The following is a 15,689-nucleotide window of genomic DNA, read 5'->3' as shown; positions in this document are numbered from 1 at the left end:
TGGTTTCCGGATGATAACTCAAGAACGCTTAGGCCTAGGATCATGAAACTTCATAGGTACATTCATCATGACTGGCAGATGACCCCTATTGATTTTCAGGTCACTAGGTCAAAGGTAAAGGTGACTCGAAATAGTAAAATGGTTTCCAGATAACTCAAGAATGCTTACGCCTAGGATCATGAAACTTCATATGTACATTGATCATGACTGGCAGATGTCCCTGTTGATTTTCAGGTCACTAGGTCAAAGGTCAAGGTCACAGTGACTCAATATAGTAAAATGGTTTCAGGATGATAACTCAAGAATGCTTAGGCCTAGGATCATGAAACTTCATAGGTACATTGATCATGACTGGCAGATGACCCCTATTAATTTTCAGGTCACTAGGTCAAAGGTCAAGGTCACAGTGACTTGAAACAATAAAATGGTTTCCTGATGATAACTCAAGGATAATTAGGCCTAGGATCATGAAACTTCATAGGTACGTTGACCATGACTGGCAGATGACCCCTATTGATTTTCAGGTAACTTTGTCAAAGGTCAAGGTCACAGTGACAAATAAAATATTGACACAATGGCTGCCACTACAACTGACAGCCCATATTGGGGGCATGCATGTTTTACAAACAGCCCTTGTTTTGTAATAACTGCCGTTATAAACAAGAGCTGTCACCATAGGATGACTTATGTCCCCTTTAAACGCTTGATAGAAGTTATGACCTTTTTTCGAAACCTAAACGCAGATTTTGAAACCTAAAGGCGGACCCTAAGTTCAATGGCAAGGTCACAGGGGTCAAAATTTGTGTGCATATGGAAAGGCCTTGTCCATATACACATGCATGCCGATTATGAATTTGCTATCATGAAGTGACATGAGCATTTTTCAAAACCTAAACGCAAAGTGTGATGGGCAGACGGACGGACATCGGGGGCATAAAAAAACAGTATTTCAGTTTCCACTCAATAACTTTAGTTATTATTCAGACATTGGTCTGACATGTAGTGGTTGAAGTTTACATGTAGGCCTAGCATGGTTTTCCTTTTGCAAACAAATTGATAAAGGTCAAGGTTACTGTTAGCCACAGGAACGACACATGCATTTAGCACTATGTTCCCATAGTACAGTCCAATGGTATACAGGTACAGTTATTTAACATGCAAGTTGGAGTCTTAGTTCATATTAACTGAGACAGTGATTCAAGCCCTAACACAATTCCAGATAAATACTGGATTAGTAACGATGATTAATTAATTAACAAAACAAGTTTTTTGTCAGTATGTAAATTTATTTCAAATGCTTTTTGGTGTAAATAGACGAATGTACCAAAAAATTATACATGTATGCATTATAACAAAATATTTAAATATCAATATACAATAAAGTTGCAACACCTGATGCTAAACAAAACAGTCACAAAGAACAAGAGCCATAACAAAAAAGCAAATTGCACAAAATATTATCATGGAAAAAGATTATTTTACCGCTGTTGCTTGCTTTCATGCCTATGAATAATGTACCAGTACTAACATGTAACATCCTCTATGATAAAGTAGAATATATTTTGATTTGCAATTCTTACAAAAGAAATCAAAAAGTGCTAGCCTTGTTCTAAAAAAATCATGTCCATTTTATCAAACGAATGACATGTCAACAGAGTTGTGATATTTATTGTAATATATTTGTTGATTTGACACCGAAACTTTTGGTGCACTTTGAAGATCACATGTAAAAAGTTATAAGCCACTAATACAAATGTAGTCTCATTTTTTTCGATAGACCGATTTTTAAGACTTATGCACAAAGCTTCCAATTAAGTATATCAAGATAGAACACAGCAAATGTGTAAGTTAATCTTGTCCAAGTCAATACATGTATAAATAGATATAAAAACAAGAAAATCTGACGAATGTTTCCAAGCAAAATTTTGGAACAACTTAAACGCTTATACAAAAGTAACATCACATCAAATTCATTATGAAGACTTTCATCATAACAAAACATTCTAACAACTGACTACTTCTAAAGAATATGTGTTTCCCTAAGAGTATTCTTAAAATAATGGGTGGCAAAATTCTGTACCACTAATTAGTAAGCTAATACATGAACATAAACAAAGCAAATGTGTTGCAAGGCAATAACAAGTGCAAATACACCGTGCACGCATAACAATAGATCTCTCATAAAATAAGCAAAATATGAGCATTTTACGAAACCTAAACGCAAAACCTAAGTGCAAAGTGTGACGGAAAGACAGACAGACAGACGGACAGTCCGATCACTATATGCCCTCTTTCGGAGGCATAAAAATATTTTAAAAGAATTATTCATTTCTACATTATACAGTAGATGGGAAACAAGAATGTCCAAAGAAAAAAGTGACAACACATGTTAATGTAATTCTTTAAATCTGTCACGTTCATTTAAGATATTTAACATCTTGTCTCTGTTTCATAAAATGTATGAACAACCTTTTTTATCCATTTTACAGTGATTTGTGTCCCAACGATTATTGTTGTGTCTCCCGCTGTTGTAAGATTGATGTAATATCTGGACAATTGTACGCTTAACATGTATACTAAGCCAAACACTTATTGTTTCTATTATTCTATTTAATATCAAATATAACTTTTCTTATCTACACACTTTTTTATAGTATATACTTGAGCAGAACCATATTTGTGTACACTTATTTATGCCATCAACTTGAATAACCTTTTTCAGGTAAAAAATATGCCATGGATCATTGTTTGCCATTTTAAAGTAAAACTTCCAAGCTCTATCAAACAGCTACATAGCTATAATAACTATATGATAAGCCAGTATAGTGAAAATATAGCCAGCCAGTTAATACAAACTATAGTATTAATAAACATCATATTTGTACTATATTTTCAAGGGACATGCTTTGAACAAACTTTGTACAGGACCATCTGATGTTTTATATCAAATATCAAAAGCTCTTGGACTTGTGGCTTCAGAGGTGAATTTTTATTTACTACAGTCCATAAAACAAATCTGCTTCCCCTGGAAACGGCCAATTTTGGCCCGAGGGACATGATTATAACATACTTTGTTGAGAATCAGTTTCCGTTGTTACGTCGCAAATATTTGACCCCTAACCCTCGCAGTTTCAGAGAAAGTTATTTACTATACAAGTTTAAATAAATATAGCAGAGGCCAAAATGCATTTCTGAATCATGATAAACACATAAAGGACAATCAGCCTTCAATGTTTGAGAAGGCCCCACCCAGGAGTTGAAAACACAAACTTAGGGACGACAGGCTAGCAAACAAGTGCCATGATTAACCCATTTATGCCTAGTGGACTCTCCCATCCTTCTAAATTGGATCAATTTATTTCCAAACTAAGGGATGTTTAGTTCATTTATTTCTATATTTAAAATACTTCTTACAGAAATTCCTTTAAGCAAACAGCTCAGACCAAGATGAGACACCGCATCATGCGACGTCTCATCAGGGGTCTACGCTGTTTGCCAAGGCCTTTTTTCTAGACGCTAAGCATAAATGGGTTAATGGCTACCAACTTCACTGCTTTAAAACATGCCCCAATACAGAAAACTTCTACATTTTTGTTAATGAAAATTAAAATCTGACCGATGATAAAGTATACAAAAGCACCAGATCTGCAAACTTATCATTAGCTAAAAGAGTCATAACATTAAAACAAAAAAAGCTCAATATAATCTGGAAGGATACTTCATGCACCAGTTTGTTTTGCCAGAGCACGGCTCAAATATATTTTAAGCACACATAAATGCACGAATAATTTGCTCAAAAACTAAATGTTCACAGACAGGACGAACAGACATTTATTTATTGCTGCAGGTAATGTAGACTGATTTCACCAAAGTCTTAACCCATTTATGCCCAGTGGACTCTCCCATCCTTCTAAATTGAATCAATTTATTTCCAAAATGAAGGAATGTTTAGGATATTTATTTCTATATTTATTATATTTCTTACAGAAATTTCTTTAAGTAAACAGCGCAGACCCTGATGAGACGCTGCATCATGCGGCGTCTCATCTGGGTCTACGCTGTTTGCCAAGGGCTTTTACTAGACGCTTGGCATTAGTGGGTTAAGCTACAAACATTCTGGAAAACCGAAAACAAATATTGCGCATTAACCAAATTATTATAAATGAAAAATACGCCATTGAAACAAATTTATTTTTGAACTTAAAACGTTGAGCTTTGTTTTGGAGAAAGCAACTATTACAGGAACATCCTACATGTATAACATTGAAGCATAATTTTTTTTTGGGTTTTCAAAATAAATTGTTTTATAATTTCATTTCACTGAAAAAATTGCCCATGATGTTTTAATAATTGTATTTTTTAATGCATTTTATTGGTGAGACTAATCTCTATACGTATTAACTTTTCTTATCAATAATAACTAGTTGACATCAAAGCAAAGAATGCGAGATTATGACAAGGCAGCTAACAATGGCCGTCTGTAAGGTTCCATACAGTGGCAGGTTCACAAGAGATGTTGTCTGCCCTGCTATCTCTTCTCTTCTTTTTTCTTTACTGACTGTCGTTTTGTATCTGGCACTGGTAGTTCAAACCCCGAGCCTGGATTTTAATGCATACCAATCAAAACTGAGCAAAGATTTACGCTGTGATGAAAATTACCATCTTTACAATAAAGTTCCTAGTATATGTACACGCACAAAATAATTCTTACAATGCATTAATTTCAACTTAAATACATAATTTTGATTTTTGTTAACCTTTCAGCAAACATTTTATAGTCCTGACAAGTGCATAAATTATTACAACTAATATTCAATTGTGTAGAGTTATGCTTTAAATAACAACAGCTTCCATAACTTTGTAAAGCTTTCTTAATGTTGTGATCAACAATTGATTCACAATCCACTTAATGTATATCTGAACTATTGTGATATATCACAGTAGTTTTAAATCACTAGAAACATTTACATAACAAAGTTCAGATTAATATATTAAGAGACAACATGTACAATACATTTATTATAAATGATAAAACTAGAGACAACAAGAGATGTGTTCGTCAGAAACACAATGCCCCCTATTGCGCTGCTTTGAAATAAAACAAATATTATTTTTTTACCTTTGAGCTTGAAGGATGACCTTGACCTTAAACTTCCACCACTCAAAATGTGCAGCTTCATGAGACCGCCGCTTAATTTTTCATATTTTTTACCTTTGACCTTGAAGGATGACCTTGACCTTGAACTTCCACCACTCAAAATGTGCAGCTTTATGAGATACACATGCATGCCAAATATCAAGTTTCTATCTTCAATAATGCAAAAGTTATGGCCAACGTTACATTTTTTTTTCCGGACGGACGGACAGACTGACATACACACACACATACTGACATACTGACTGACGGACAGTTCAACTGCTATATGCCACCCTGGCGGGGGAATAAAAAGAAGAAGACTTTAGTCAAAAATGTTCATTATGACCTACTTCATGCAAAAATGGGTCTTTGTCATATGCAACCAGCATAGCCTCAGACCTGCATACACATCTGCGCAGTTTGGTGAGGAGCTACAATTTCCGCTGCAAAGCAACTCAAGGTTTGGTGGTCTCATAAGCAGACAAGGTAGCTTCTGACCTTACTGCAAAGTTTGGTCTGGAGCTTCACTGGCCACATAGGGCATACGACCCATTTTTGCAAGGTCATTGTTCACAAGTCCATACCTCTCTGATCAAGGTTCTTCAGGTCGTTATTCTCATGTTTCAGTCGTAGTTTTAACACATAATGCATGAGCTCGTGTCTGTAAGAAAATAGTCATTTACATTGACAAATGTTACAGATGAGCAGTTATGTGACATAATGTCATAACAAGGCTTCATCGCAGAAATAGTTCTTAAGAAATTACCATGTTCAATACTTGAAGGGTTCTCCAAAAGGCTGACAATATTTTATTCAACATTTAACGTAGGAACCTATATGTATCGTGTTTCATGTACACAATAAAAGTATTACCTATGTTGCGTATTTGTAATTCCAATCTTCTCTAGTTTATACTCAGTAAGACGTATCAAAGTTCTTCCTAAAAAAAAAATCAGTTGAAACGATAGCATTGTGAATAGAACATGTAAAAATTTAAAGTGATGTTAGAAGTTAATACAAAAGACAGCAAACGGATACATGTATATTACTAGATGTTGAAATAAACAAAATTTCATTTGCTTAGTCGTAGGTCTACAAGAGATCAAATATGACATTCTTTGTTCAGTATTAGATATGTAATAATGTATACATTTTTTTTAAAGATTAAGAGTGTCTGCACACCCTTTGATAATCAAAACTGGCAGATACGCTCAGAATAACATACCACAAAATGAGCGTTATTGTTTATGTTGTAATGAATGAATTTCATTTAGAAGATCAGAATACCATTTTAAACGTATATGCTGCTTCTTCACTGATTTAAGAAAAAGATATATTAGCCGTATATTTTATATCAAGCCATCTGAGTATAAATTCCACAATTTATTAGTGTCATGTGACAAAACACTACTTTCTAATGTATGTAAATATATCAAAGCTTTTGTTATAGGAAATACAATTCTTAATAATACTGTTTAATAAATATTAGTACTGCCTTGACAGAACCTGTGTGTTATTGCCGTTGATTGTGTTTATTTGTATTCTAAATTACTATATCTATGTTATGTAATATAATGTTGTCATACCTATATATGTGAAAGAAAAAAATGTATACATGTAACTATGGAGAAGATGTACTTTTGTATAAATCTAAATAAACTGTCTGTCTGTCTTTGTTATCCCAGTTTAATGTTTGGTCTTAAAATAGCACCAGAATGATCACACCTGGTTCACACATGGGCTCTAAGTATTAACCCTTTCCCACTCAAAAGTGAAAATGGCTATGAGCAAACAGCATAAAACCAGAACAGCCTGTGATTAACTTGAGTCTGTTTAGGATCTATGCTGTTTGCTGCTTATAAGTATATAAGGGTTAGAAATGAAGCCTTTAAAACTTAAATCAAGTGAAGTCTTTAATTAAATTAACTTTCTAAGGGACTACAATGCGTTAAAATACGTATCTAAGAGGTAAAGGGGTAAGAGATAAGCTGTTCCAGAATGTTCAATAATTGTGTGCAATAAATGTGCAAATTGCAGCTAAAGACCGTATATCTTATTACAAACATAGGCCCATACAGTTTCATACCGATGACTAGCTATTCTGAAATGTTCTATACAAGTCTGAACTAAATGGACAAACTCCAGCTTACGATACTATCTCTCATTACAAACATAGATGCCCTACACAGGGGCATACCCGTAACATCTTGCTGCAGGAACAAGTCCCCATACAGGTCATAGCTGTGCCCTCCATGTTTCTTGAGCCACTTGTTCACGTCAGCACTTGTCCAGAAGTAGAGGGGCTTGGTCTTGCTACGGGTCACTTTCTTGCTGCTTGTAGTGCTTGTGGTGCTTGTTTGTTCTTTTAACTTTGGCTTAAATATACAGTAAGCTTTTGAATAAGCCAATGTGTTTGTTTCTCAAATCTAGCTTTTTAATAACCATGTTGATTAAAACTGAAAAAAGGCAAAAGATGATGACATCTACCAGCCAAATACTTTTTTAATTTGATATAATTGTTATAAATATACATTTCTGAATAATAAATTAGACAAGTTATGAAAAAAATGTCAATATTGTAATAAAATTCATTTACATAGGAGTTATTTATACATGTATTCATGTTTGAAATCATGCAGTATTTTGAAGAAAATTTTCCTGTTATTGTGTTTGAAAGGCATCAAGAACTTGACTTTGATTCTTTGTTTTTTTATTCAAGGTCTGAACTAACAACAAACCATTTATTTATTTATTTTTGGATCAATATTTTGGCATGTATTCTGAATGTAAACTGAAAACAACAAGCTGATAAGACTGATATTATCCAAATAAACTATCAAGTGATGTGTCAGTGTAACATTAAAAAGCATATTTCTATATATTTCACTTTTAAAAGTGAAATGACATCATTATTTGTACATCATAGAATTATTGTTACTGTCAAATTCTCGAGTTTAACATCTTGTCTCTGTTTTATAAAAAACACCCAATAACATGTAAACAAAAGGTTGAACACATAAAAGAATTGTTGGTTTTGGGAAATGGAGTACATGTATTATCAATTTTCACTATAGAAAAAATGAGAGGGCCAAGATGGCCCTAGTTCGCTCACCTGAGAGGAGTCGGTTCATTCAATCTTTACCAAACGTTTTACTTGACCTAGATATTGTCCAGACAAACATCCTGGTCAAGTTTCATCATTATTGAACCAAAACTCAGGCATATGTAGTGTTTTTGTTTTTGTAAGATTTGACCTGATTACCTATATTTTGAGTTGATCCCCCTTACCAAACATCAAACTTTGCTTACAAAAATAAATATTATGACCAAGATTCATAAAATCTGGAACAAAATTGTGACCTATAGAGTGTTACAAGGATTTTGTATAATATAATGAAAATTTGGACAATCTAAGGGCAATAATTAAGGCATTAATGATGTGATATACATAAAACCAATCTTTGTACCAAGTTTCATGATGATTGAGCAAAAAATGTGATTTCTAGAGTGTTCACAAGCTTTTTTTACTATATAAATATAAGAAAACTGCCCCCCCCCCCCCCGGCAGCCATGTTATTCAACTGACCGGAACCATTTTGGAACTCATCACTCATATCAAAGAAACAAATGTTCTGACCAAATTTCATGAAAATTGGGCCAAAAATGTGACTTCTAAAGTGTTCACATGTTTTCACTATATACATATAGAGAAAAATGCCCCGCCCACTGGCAGCCATGTTTTTTCACCGATCTGGACCATTTTCAAACTCGTTCGAGATATCAATAAAACCAATATTTTGACCAACTTTCATGATGATTGGGCAAAAATTGTGACTTCTAGAGTGTTAACAAGGTTTCTCTATAGCCAAATAAGGAAAACTGCCCTGCCCACTGGCTGCCATGTTTTTCAACGGACCGGAACCACTTTTGAACTCGACCAACATATCATTAAGGCAAACATTTTGACAAAGTTACATGAAGATTGGACATGAAATGTGACTTCTACAGTGTTTACAAGGTTTTTCTTTTTTTTTGACCTAGTGACCTAGTTTTTGACCCAGCATGACACAGTTACAAACTCAGTCGAGGTATCAATGGAGAAAATGTTCTGACCAAATTTCATAAAGATCAGACAATAAATGTGGCCTCTAGAGTGTTCACAAAGCAAAATGTTGACGACGCATGACGGACGACGGACAAAAAGCGATCACAAATGCTCACCATGAGCACGCTGTGCTCAGGTGAGCTAAAAAAAGAAACGAGATATGAATAAATGTACGACAGGAACTCATCATACTAAACATCATTTGGAATACTAACAATTCTTGACAACTGCTTAGAATCAATAATGCTGAGCATCAACATTCATTATTACACAATTTTATTAATGGTATAGCCTATGTGTATTGCCTTACATGTACTGGAACATTCTGATTACATGTATATCATTAAAACCGATTTTAAAACTAGACAATTCAAATGATGCTTATAATTAAACTTTTTTATAATCATTTATTTGATAATATGAATTGTACAGTTGAATACAAACATCGCTGGAATACTAAGAAATTTGATTACAACTACAATCAGTCATGTTACAATAATGTATGCCAATGCTATAAAAATACAACACAACAATACTAATAATTATGAAGGTAAATTAATATTACAAAGAGATTCAACCAATTCCCACAAACTTGTATAACTATTGACTAAATGGGTGTTTTGTATAACTGCAGAGGCTATTTTGCAGCTACTTCGGAGACCATGAATTGTAGGGATTACAATTCTATGTATACAGTTATAAATAAAGCAATTAATTATTACTAAACTTGTTATAAGATTTTTTATTTTACAAGGCTCTGGTTATCAAATAAACTGATGTGTTAACAAACCTTGTTGACAGCAACCAAAGGGACGTCCTGCCCTGAAGTATTGTCTTCTTTTTCAACATGATCCATGCTCGCTTAAGATGACACTATGACATTCCGAGCTTCTGGTTCTGCAAATCACAATGTGCATAGAAACTTAATGAACCACTAAAAACAAAGGTAAGATTCAATCTGTGTGAGTAAAGGCAATAATTAAACATTTAACATTGATTGGTGCTATTTTTAAGATGGAGGTTTGACAATATGAACAGAATCCCCTATTTTGATGTTAACAGACGATAAACATTTAAAAAAGAAGGCAAAATTGATCAAAAACAAAGTTAAATATTATAGTTATGTTTATAATCATGCCTTATGGCTAAAGATTTATAGAGTATTTTAATAATATCTTTATAAAAATTACCCAAGACTCAAAAGGGATATGGTATACAAGTTGCAACTCCAAGCGACCTGGAAGGTAAGTAACTCATTAGGGTGTACGGTCTTTTCTCCCCCTGGTCTTTTCTCCCCCTTGGACATATCTTCCCCTAGTCTTTTCTCCTCCTAATACCCTAGTCTTTTCTCCTCCCAGCATATTTCATACTGGGGGATTAATCTGCTACTTTTAACACCTCGATTGATATACTTGATTAGTCACTGATTGATTTATCAATGTTATTTCAATCAGTGATCAATCAAGCTCATCAGAGAAAGGAAGTTTATCATTGCTTCATTTTCATTATTTGACAATGAAATAGATTGAGTGTGTTTATGTCATTTCAACATTATAATGTTAAATTTATTTAAACAGTCTTTATTTGAAATTTAGTTTTATTATGTTGTATCTTTTTTTAACATTTTAATAGACTTGTTAGCCAATACTTAAAAATTATTAACAATAAAGTAACTAAGAATTATATTTCAAAATAAATCAATACATTAATTTGAATTAAGTATGTACATTTATGTTAAACATATTCTAAGCTACTTTTTATTATGCCAAAGTATTTATGTACAAAATGCAAAAAGTTACTAGATTATTCAAGTGAATAATTTTTATTATGTTAAACTGCTAACGATTTAGATCACACAATGAATGATAGTAATTGAAATAAATTGCTAAAATAAGTGTGTGATTTAAATGTGTAGCAACCCAAATTTTGAATATTGATTATTAATTTTGAATTTAATATAAATATTTCCAAACTGTAAAGTATAAATTTAAAAATGATCATGAAGCAATGAAAGTCAAATCATAACTAACTTTTTTCATGACATTGGGACTGGGTAGGATATGGACGGGATGTGGAAATGGTCAGGTGTGAATCCCTAAGACATTCTTGTGAAAAATTCTTTCTTAATTACACGGGTGGAATGTGTCATCCTTTGGAATGTATCATCCTTGTTTATTTGAAAGAATGTGCCAATCAACATCTTAGCTCATTGTAACTGATCATTAAACAGAAACACAACAGAATTACAAATTAAATTATTTTATTTTATTTAAAATCATCAATTTTTATTCATAATATGGTATACAGCAAAAACAATGTTTAGTTTTGAAAAACATTTAATGAAAGTTTAAATATATTTTAAACATAAACAGAAACACAACACAATTACTAATTATTTTATTTTATTTCAAATCATCAATTTTTACTCATAATATTATGGTATACATAAAAAACAATTTTTAGTTTTGAAAAAACAGTTAATGAAATTTTAAATATTTGTACCCTTTTTATATTATTTAATTATCAACCAACAATGTTCCAGATCAATCATACATGTGATAATTTAATTAAATTGCGTCTTTAATAACTAGACATCAAACAGTTCAATCAGTCTGAAGTATATATAAACATATTAAGGAGGTGTGAAAAACAACATCTTTTGATCATTTCATAAATATTCAAGAATAATTAACAATCAATGTTTATTTAATTAGTTTAAATCAACTTAAAATAATATGTCGCTATATTACTATTTCTTTCATAGTCTTATAGACTTACAACAAAATATTATTAAAAATAACACTACTCACTGATTAATATATATATATACTAAAATGCTCCTTCATTAACCATTCTTCAATCACATACTTCATTTTCTCCTACCTAAATATACAGATAATAAAAAAAATGTTGGGAGGAGAAAAGACTAGGGTTTGGGAGGAGAAAAGACCAGGGGAGAAACGTCCAGGGGGAGAAAAGACCGGAAATCGCTCATTAGCTGGGTGTTGGATTATTACAACTACTTCCATTTTGCGAATAGTGTGACGATTTTGGCCGGTATTTTATCCTTTAGGTTCATTATTCTTTGAGTTCTTTCCTATTATTTACACCAAAACGAAAGTACATTTCCCGCGAACAAGCATTCGACTATTCGGTAAGTTCCACGCAAATAGCGTGTGTATTTTGGATTGATCATTGTATTTTTATGTACATAATTTGATGATTTAATAATAGAAGTCGGTTATTAAGATGCACAATATGTATTTCATAATATAGCCACAGTATTATACAATTACTGTTTGAAACGGTAGGGTTGTGTTTACATGAAATAGTAGGGTGATGTCTTTAGCAAGCGGGTCACGTGGTATATATATCAGTATATAAAGCGCTGCTCTTATGGGGAGCGAGCAGTCTGCGTTCGATCGTCGAACAGTTCACAACGTTAAATACGTTGGATTAATTAGAGACCTTATACCATTGAAATTATCTGGGACTTTGGATGCCTTTTGAGTAGAAGTGACCCAAGCAACTTTGCGCACTACACCATAGCTTGCTGGGTAGCTTCAATAGAGACTCATACCTTTGTCCGGGTCACAGGTTTTCATTGGTGAAAGGCCCTGTTGGTGATATAAGACGGTGCACGTGTCTGGTCTCGTAGGTCAGCCTGAGTCTGTCAAGCTACTGATTGTCAATTGTACAACACTGACCGATTGTCTTCCTTGCATAAACGCAGAGGGGGGACATTGATTGTCTTCCTTGCGTAACGCAGAGGGGAGACACTGCAGACTCTTTGGTATAAGTGCAAGTTGACCCAAGTCAACTCAAGCCAACCCAAGTCGACCTAAGTCAACTCAAGTCAACCCGAGTTGACCCAAGTCAACCCAAGTGATCAAAGCAATCCAAGTCGCACATGGCATATGGAACCGGCTTGTATAGAGGCAAATTATATTATTTGTTTATCAAATCACACGGCTAAGGAAAGCCCGAGGAAAAGCCATTATATATATATCCCGAAGGAACGGTAGACACGTTACAATAGTTTCAAATATTAGAGAACGTGCATGGTCAGTTGCAGTAACCTTTAATGTGATATTTGGGTTTATTACTGCGTGAATAGAGATGATATTAAGTTAGTATAGCACTGCGAAACTTTAACTTTACATTTTGTTCCTGGTTCTAATTAGTCCTTTATTTTCGGCACAACATTATTCAACGTTGAGCTCATAATTATGAGAAATTATTTTAGCACGATTTATATGTGTGTCTGTTCTTGGAATGTTACCTTCAACTTCGTCTGTCTAGTCTAAAAAAGGCAAAAAAGGCAAAAACAATAAAATGTTTACAAAATGTCAATTGCAAATCCGAATCTGCAAGAAGATTGGAAAACTTTCTTAATTCGTAAAATCAATCTGAACGCATCGGACAGTGGGCTACACCACACCGTCTCTCTGATGTACGTAGGCGGCCGTCATATTGGATTTGGAACTACTTTAGAAAAAAAGATGGCGGCCGCCTCGTAAAGAGGAAAAATTTAAATGTGTGTTTTAGCTCGTCTTTTTCAAGATTACAAGTGATATTTTTAAGTCATAAATTAATGTAGATCTGTGAATTCCCACAACGTACTTAAAAACTTGTTTAAATTTAAAGATGCCATTACTGACATACTGATAGGAGTACTTATAGTTATAGAATTGACAGCGAGTTCATTAAAAAAATTAATCGACTGTTTTCGTTATATTTTGTGAGATACGAGGATTGCTTACATAAACTTGATAAAGTATGAAACACATCACTCATGAGCATGGAGGGCCGAGTGGTCCAAACGGTAGACTTTTACTCCATGGGGTCAATGGTTCGAGCCCATTTGAGGGTTACTTATATTTTTTTATTCAATTTTTTTTTTTTTTTGCAGCTTTTTAGATCCAATGTTTGCATTTATCAATATAGCGTAGAGTCTATAATGAAAAAAATAATTTGGGGAGTTCTTATGTTATAGTTATACAAGGATTGCTTATATAAAGTATAAAATAAACCACTGACTATATGGGAGCACTGATGGCCATTGGTTTAAGCTTTTACTCCAAGGGTCAGTGGATCGAGCCCAGTTAAGGAAGACTTCCTTTCTTATTTTTAATTCTTTTCTTTTATTGAGGTATTTTGCTCAAATGTTTACGTATCAATATAAAGTATTTAATAACAAACTTCAATACATGTCTAATTTGTGAAAACGTCTCTTTGAAATTGCTAGTTTTCCTCTTACATGCCCTTGTATTTTAAGATAGAATACTTTCCTCTCCAGAGGAAAGAGGTATGGGTTTGAATCCCATCGGGGGCTTCAGAGGATGATTCATTTTGAGAGAAATGCTAATATTTGCTTTAGTGTATCCCAAAATTAACCTGATATTAAAGGGGCCTTTTCACAGATTTTGGCATTTTTTAACTTATTCATTAAATGCTTTATATTGATAAATGTAAACATTGGATCATAAAAGCTCCAGTAAAAAATCAAGAATAAAATTAAAAAAAGGAAAAGAACATTGCCCGGAGCAGGTTTCGAACCAGTGACCCCTGGTGTCCTGCCAGAGTACTGAAGTAAAAACGCTTTAGCCTACTGAGCTATTCCGCCGAGTACACATACTTGACGTATTTTATACCTTATATAAGCAATCTTCGTAGTTTCACAAAATTTAACGACAAAAACAGAACTCTCCAAATTATTCAATCGTTTCGCGTTGCAACGCTTTATAATTTTTAGGTTTTAAATCGTCAAAAGATGCATATAATGGCTATATTAGACCATGGTAAATGTTCAGTATTACTGTTTACTCACAAATATCATAACTAAAACGAAAATTTGCGAATCTGAAACAACTTTTTTCAATTTTGTCAATTTACCAAAGCGTGAAAAGATCCCTTTTTAAATATATAACTGTGAAAGATAATTCAAAATAATGTTTGTTTCTATATACATTGTGATCCATGGACATGAACATTCAATTATGCAAGAAACATGTATGATTTGAGGAAAGAATACAACAGCAAACTTAGAATGGACATTCATTTTTATTTTTAAGATTGTTAAATAACTAAAACTATAAATGTTGTAAAGCTTGTGTATGACGTCCTTGCTTCTGGGCAGCAGAACAGTTTAGGCATATATGATTACTCTTTTTCTTTAGAATCAACATTGATGCATTATTACTTAAGCAAAGTTAATCTTTTTTAAAACTCTATGAATTGGGAACTGAATTTGTCATGTTCGTTGCTTGCATTGTACTGAACATAATGTTACTGGTGAACAAATGCCTTCTCTCTTTACACTTCACAGGGAGATGGTGTTTTTCATAAATGTCCAGGTTAATTTGTATAAATACCGGGTAAGACCTCGTATCATATTTATATACATGAAAGCTATACATTTATGATCAGGGATTGAAACTAATCCTT

The 15,689-nt window shown here is 33.3% G+C and overlaps 1 protein-coding gene across 5 annotated transcripts; it reads right to left on the bottom strand.

The window, feature by feature from the left end:
• Positions 1-1,326: 1,326 nt before the first annotated feature.
• Positions 1,327-13,681, bottom strand: LOC127841084 (protein aveugle-like). 5 transcript variants are annotated; one of them, XM_052369637.1, is made up of 7 exons: positions 13,525-13,633; positions 12,823-13,030; positions 10,033-10,139; positions 7,335-7,512; positions 6,011-6,077; positions 5,722-5,798; positions 1,327-4,599 (listed from the first exon to the last, which is right to left on the bottom strand). In XM_052369637.1, exons 3-7 carry the CDS (start codon positions 10,096-10,098, stop codon positions 4,529-4,531), a joined length of 459 nt encoding a protein of 152 aa, XP_052225597.1. In that variant the 5' UTR covers positions 10,099-10,139; positions 12,823-13,030; positions 13,525-13,633; the 3' UTR covers positions 1,327-4,528. The 5 variants fall into 5 exon arrangements, with proteins under 5 accessions (XP_052225597.1, XP_052225599.1, XP_052225598.1 ...); XM_052369639.1 differs by lacking the exon at positions 12,823-13,030 and adding an exon at positions 10,433-10,479 and having other exon boundaries at positions 13,525-13,632; XM_052369638.1 differs by having other exon boundaries at positions 12,823-12,920; positions 13,525-13,627.
• Positions 13,682-15,689: the final 2,008 nt, after the last annotated feature.

This window comes from Dreissena polymorpha, chromosome 8 (genome assembly GCF_020536995.1).
Source record: "Dreissena polymorpha isolate Duluth1 chromosome 8, UMN_Dpol_1.0, whole genome shotgun sequence".
NCBI classification, from domain to species: domain Eukaryota; kingdom Metazoa; phylum Mollusca; class Bivalvia; order Myida; family Dreissenidae; genus Dreissena; species Dreissena polymorpha.
Note: the sequence above shows the minus strand (reverse complement) of the source record. Positions and strands in the feature narration are given on the sequence as shown.

Coding starts and splice junctions, on each gene's coding strand:
- LOC127841084 (XM_052369636.1), bottom strand. CDS start 10,098: ATGGATCATGTTGAAAAAGAAGACAATACTTCAGGGCAGGACGTCCCT. Junction 7,513..10,032: donor CTTTGGTTGCTGTCAACAAG/GTTTGTTAACAC, acceptor TGTATATTTAAG/CCAAAGTTAAAAGAACAAAC. Junction 4,600..5,721: donor GAAGAACCTTGATCAGAGAG/GTATGGACTTGT, acceptor ATTAAAATCCAG/GCTCGGGGTTTGAACTACCA.